This window comes from Stenella coeruleoalba, assembly GCF_951394435.1.
Source record: "Stenella coeruleoalba genome assembly, chromosome: 2".
NCBI lineage: Eukaryota > Metazoa > Chordata > Mammalia > Artiodactyla > Delphinidae > Stenella > Stenella coeruleoalba.
In genome coordinates this window covers 154,586,225-154,592,273 of record NC_137147.1, presented here as the reverse complement: position 1 = coordinate 154,592,273, position 6,049 = coordinate 154,586,225, and the positions used below count along the sequence as shown (strand labels likewise).

At 45.6% G+C, this 6,049-nt stretch overlaps 1 protein-coding gene across 3 annotated transcripts in view; it reads right to left on the bottom strand.

Annotated features, from left to right (window-relative positions):
- Positions 1-1,387: 1,387 nt before the first annotated feature.
- Positions 1,388-6,049, bottom strand: part of LEO1 (LEO1 homolog, Paf1/RNA polymerase II complex component) — a 49,089-nt gene continuing 44,427 nt past the window's right edge. For 2 of the 3 annotated variants that reach the window (XM_079913747.1, XM_079913748.1), the window contains exon 12: positions 1,388-1,627. In XM_079913747.1, the coding sequence (XP_079769873.1) occupies positions 1,523-1,627 (105 nt within the window). In that variant the 3' untranslated portion in view covers positions 1,388-1,522. The remainder of the gene's footprint in view (positions 1,628-6,049) is intronic. The other variant, XM_079913749.1, reaches the window with a different exon arrangement.

Here is a 6,049-nt window from a genome sequence, read left to right as displayed (position 1 = left end):
CAGCAAGGGACTGAAGGTTTCTGAGTTTAGGAGAGTGACACAGTGGTTGAGTTAGGACCTTATTCTCTTTCAATGTCACTTCTAATAACCAGGCTTCAGAAGAGCCTCCCACAAGCCACCCCTCCTAGATTGTATTCACAGGCCTAGTCCGTTCATAAGGGAAAGATTAGGCTGTGTAGAAGAGCACTGCAGAAAAGACAAATACATATCTTAAATATGGATTTCAAATATATCTGCTAATTCTTTGCCATTTCTACCATCGAGAGGAGTCAAACTTCCCTCCCTTTGAATATGAGCTCACATCAGTGACTCACTTCTATTGAACAGAATGTGGTGGATTTTGAAAAAAGATAATACAGCTCTCTTGGGGTGCTCACCGTTAGAACCCAGCCACCATGCTGTGCGAAAGCAGGGCTACAACTAGGACGCAACATGTGAGATACTCACTTCGGTGAAAAATATAAGTGGTGCCAGAATCTTAGTGATCAAGGTAAATAATATTGCAATACATTTTAAACTCCATGCAAAACACTCCCATAAACAAAACATCAAAATTTCAAATAAAGAGACAATCTATCCAGTTTTGTACTTGTGCCACTCTTCTCACTTGGCTTACCCTAATCCCAGTCCTGTCAGATCATCTTTATTTAAATTTTTGACATTTTATTCATCATATTTTTACATTAATTTTAATTTTTTTAAATGTTGTATTACAGTATTATTAAACTTGATTGCTGTAGTGGGCTGAATAGGGACACTTCAAAATTCATATCTACCCAGAACTTCAGAATGTGACTTTATTTGGCAATAGGATCTTTGCAGATGTAATTAGTTAAGATGAGGTCACACTGGATTAGGGTTAACCCTAAACCCATTGATGGGTGTCCTGAAAGGAGAGTGGGATCTGGAGACACAGAGCAGAGACACAGAGAGACACAGAGCAGACACACAGGGGAACAAGCCATGTGAAGACAGAGGCAGAGATTGGAGTTATGCTGCTACGAGCCAAGGATTAGTGGGATCCTCCAGAAGCTAGGACAATGCAGGGAAGGATTCTTCCCTTTAGAGGGAGCACGGCTCTGCCGACACCTTTATCTAGGATTTATAGGCTTCAGAACTGTGAGAGAATGTGTTTCTGTGGTATTAAGTCACCCAATTTGTGGTACTGTGCTACAGCAGACCTAGCAAACGAATACAATTACGGAGGCTTTTTTGCGCCCCTTTTAAAACTCTGCACCCCAGAAGAATGCCTCACTCGCTTCACCTGGCCCTTGCAAGGCTTCTCTGTGGGGCCTGGGAGGAATTCACTAAAACCTAAGAATTAGTGTAAGGCATTAACAAAATCAGCCTGCTTTGGGAGGGGTCAATTTCTTGAACAGAGACCTGCTTTTTAAATTTTTTTATTACAATTAAAATTACTCAAAAGCAAATCAATTTATTTCAGTCAAAATAATTCATGTTTACATCATATTTATAAAACAAACTGTACAATAAAATACATAAAGTTCTCACATTTTCTACTTCAATCATCATCTTCTTCCTCTTCGTCACTGATCACGTACTTCTTGTGCTTTTTATTTGCTTTATCATCATCTTCTGCTTTTCTCTTTCCAGAAGGCTCACCTTCCTAAACAGATAAAAATTTGAAGAATCTCAAAGTTCATAGAGAATATTTCTAGAAAGGTTTATCAAAAGTAGCTCTGAGCTGAATAACCCTCTGAAAACCCAAAAATAACATAAATTTTAATAAGAACATTTACCAGCTGAATAAAACCAGTGGTTAAAGTCATGGCCAGTTTCCAAATCTACAGGTACTAGAGGCATTCAAAATGACTACGGAGTAATAAAACTAACCCTAAAACCCAATTTCAGGCCCATGAGGGCGAACTAAGCAATTATGACCCAGTCTCGCAGGGGGAAGAAGCTGTTGTATATAGAGAAGAGCTGCAGGAAAGTGGAAATGGGCTTTGCCCTGGGAAGAGTTAGGGCTCTCCCAAAGAAGTCAGCCTATATAACCGCTTGTTCTGCTGACTATTTTGAGCATAATTAGGCATTTACTTAAACTTTTTTCTCCACTTGCTGAGCATTTCACTTCTTCGTTACCTAAAAAGCATTCTAAAGACTGTCAATTTTTTTTTTTTTTTTGTGGTACGCGGACCTCTCACTGTTGTGGCCTCTCCCGTTGCGGAGCACAGGCTCCGGATGCGCAGGCTCAGCGGCCATGGCTCATGGGCCCAGCCGCTCCGCGGCATGTGGGATCTTCCCGGACCGGGGCACGAACCCGTGTCCCCTGCATCGCCAGGTGGACTCTCAACCACTGCGCCACCAGGGAAGCCCTAAAGACTGTCAATTTTTAATTATTTATTTATTTATGGCTGTGTTGGGTCTTCATTTCTGTGCGAGGGCTTTCTCTAGTTGCGGCGAGCGGGGGCCACTCTTCATCACGGTGCACGGGCCTCTCACTGTCGCGGCCTTCTCTTGTTGCGGAGCACAGGCTCCAGACACGCAGGCTCAGTAGCTGTGGCGCACTGGCTTAGTTGCTCCGCGGCATGTGGGATCCTCCCAGACCAGGGCTCGAACCTGTGTCCCCGGCACTGGCAGGCAGATTCTCAACCACTGCGCCACCAGGGAAGCCCAAGACTGTCAGTTTTTTGAAACAACTATTTCTTGTTTTGGATGTACTAAAAACTCACATAATAAAGATTTTTTTTTTAATATTTGAAAAAATATTTTTGAAGAAATTAAAGGCTTTCATACACAAGTTTCCACTGCTTAAAGTCACGTTGTATAATGTTCTAATAGAAACAAAAAATTTGGTAAGTTTTCTAAAAACACTTCTTACAGATAGAATTTGAACAGATCAACATTAAATAATATCAAAAATTGATTAAAATGAAATGATACTAAATATGATACTCCAGAATTGCCTTAACAAGACTCCTCACCAAAAATAAAACAGGGTGAACAAAGTTTAAAAGTTGAAGTTGGGGAAGGCCAAGCATCTTACTATCCTGTCCAGAGAATGCTTCTGGATGTAGCATACAAGCTGGCATAGCCACTTTTTCTGATGCCTGGCCCTCTGAGGAGAAGATATCAATACTATCTCACACTTGTTTCCTGCCTTATTATCCCAAATGCATCCCCACAGAGCTGAAGTCATAGGAGAATTCAAAGGGGTAAGTTATGAATCCACAGGAAAAGATCCAGAAGTCCTCCTGCACTTACTTCCCAGCTGGCAGCAATAAAGTTACCCCAACAGCAAGCCTGGAGGATGGATCCTGCCCCCAGGCTGTGACAAGCCTCCTTTCTACTTCCCAGCCTTGAGCAAACCTAAACACTTCTCTCCCAACCCCACACTGGCAAAGGCAAGAAGCACATTCACTACTACCACCACTTTTCCTTTATTTTCAGCTGATGAATCTTATCTTAAACTATTTACATGCCAGCCTGGTTTGTGGCAACCTTCTCCAAGTAAACTTCAGTGTGTATGGTCTCTTCAGCTCTAAAGTTCTTTAATAGGTTTAAATTTGAGTGAATAAAAGAATAACGGGCATGGTAGGTCTAAAAGGTGGTAAAGCCTGTCCTAAAGGAACCTAGACAGGGCCAAGCAGCTGGGAAGTCAGGAGCCAGGTCAAAGCTCTCCCAAAGAAGTCTGATTGGCATCGGTTCTAATCCACTGTCTCGGCTAAGATGCTCTGGAATTCTGCTCTGAAAATCCTTCCAGGACTGACTTCCCAGGTGGCTACAGACAAGCACAGTAAAGCCCAGCAAAGGCATGCAGGCCTGCTACTCCCAGGACTTAGAAAGTTGAGTGGCAACCTTCAGGAGACCTCATTTTGTGAAAGCAGGGGTATGGGATTCTGCCTTAGTGAACTTGGCTGGAATAAATCCCTGTGCCATGTAAATGCAACAAATAACAAAAATACTCATATATTAGATGCACACAGGCTGACAGGAGAAGATGGCGAAAGAGTAGGATGCGGAGATCACCTTCCTCCCCACAGATACATCAGAAATACATCTACATGTGGAACAACTCCTACAGAACACCTACTGAACACCGGCAGACGACCTCAGACCTCCCAAAAGGCAAGAAACTCCCCACGTACCTGGGTAGGGCAAAAGAAAAAAGAATAAACAGAGACAAAAGGATAGGGATGGGACCTGCACCAGTGGGAGGGAACTGTGAAGGAGGAAAGGTTTCCACACACTAGAAGCCCTTTCACGGGTGGTGACTGCCGGTGGTGGAGCGGGGGAGCTTCGGAGCCACGGAGGAGAGCGCAGCCACAGGGGTGCGGAGAGCAAAGCGGAGAGATTCCCGCATAGAGGATCGGTGCCGACCGGCACTCACCAGCCCGAGAGGCTTGTCTGCTCACCCGCCTGGGCGGGCGGGGCTGGGAGCTGAGGCTGGGGTTTCGGAGGTCAGATCCCAGGGAGAGGACTGGCAGCGTGAACACAGCCTGCAGGGGGTTAGTGCACCACGACTAGCCAGAAGGGAGTCTGGGGAAAAGTCTGCAGCTGCCGAAGAGACAAGAGGCTTAAAGGAGCTCCAGAGACCGGCGCGAGCCGCGGCTAAAAGCGCAGACCCCAGAGACGGGCATGAGACGCTAAGGCTGCTGCTGCCGCCACCAAGAAGCCTGTGTGCGAGCACAGGTCACTATCCACACACCCCTTCCGGGGAGCCTGTGCAGCCCGCCACTGCCAGGGTCCCGGGATCCAGGGACAACTTCCCCGGGAGAACGTACGACGCGCCTCAGGCTGGTGCAACGTCACGCTGGCCTCTGCCGCCGCAGGCTCGCCCCGCATCCGTACCCCTCCCTCCCCGCGGCCTGATAGAGCCAGAGCCCCCGAATCAGCTGCTCCTTTAACCCCGTCCTGTCTGAGCGAAGAACAGACGCCCTCAGGCGACCTACACGCAGAGGCGGGGCCAAATCCAAAGCTGAGCCCCGGGAGCTGTGAGAACAAAGAAGAGAAAGGGAAATCTCTCCCAGCAGCCTCAGGAGCAGCGGATTAAAGCTCCACAATCAACTTGATGTACCCTGCATCTGTGGAATACCTGAATAGACAACCAATCATCCCAAATTGAGGAGGTGGACTTTGGGAGCAAGATAGATTATTTTTTCCCATTTTCCTCTTTTTGTGAGCGTGTATGTGTATGCTTCTGTGTGACATTTTGTCTGTATAGCTTTGCTTCCACCATTTGTCCTAGGGTTCTGTCCGTCCGGTTTTTTGTTTGTTTACTTTTTAAATTTTTTTTTCTTAATAATTATTTTTTATTTTAATAACTTTATTTTATCTTACTTTATTTTATTTTATCCTCTTTCTTTCTTTCTTTCTTCCTCTATTTTCTCCCTTTTATTCTGAGCCGTGTGGAGGAAAGGCTCTTGGTGCTCCAGCCAGGCGTCAGTGCTGTGCCTCTGAGGTGGAAGAGCCAACTTCAGGACACTGGTCCACAAGAGACCTCCCAGCTCCACGTAATATCAAACAGCGAAAATCTCCCAGAGATCTCCATCTCAACGCCAACACCCAGCTTCACTCAACGACCAGCAAGCTACAGTGCTGGACACCCTATGCCAAACAACTAGCAAAACAGGAACACAACCCCACCCATTAGCAGAGAGGCTGCCTAAAATCATAATAAGGCCACAGACACACCAAAACACACCACCAGACGTGGACCTGCCCACCAGAAAGACAAGATCCAGCCTCATCCACCGGAACACAGGCACTAGTCCCCTCCACCAGGAAGCCTACACAACCCACTGAACCAACTTTAGCCGCTGGGGACAGACACCAAAAACAACGGGAACTACGAACCTGCAGCCTGCGAAAAGGAGACCCCAAACACAGTAAGATAAGCAAAATGAGAAGACAGAAAAACACACAGCAGATGAAGGAGCAAGGTAAAAACCCACCAGACCTAACAAATGAAGAGGAAATAGGCAGTCTACCTGAAAAAGAATTCAGAATAATGATAGTAAAGATGATCCAAAATCTTGGAAATAGAGAAAATGCAAGAAACATTTAACAAGGACCTAGAAGAACTGAA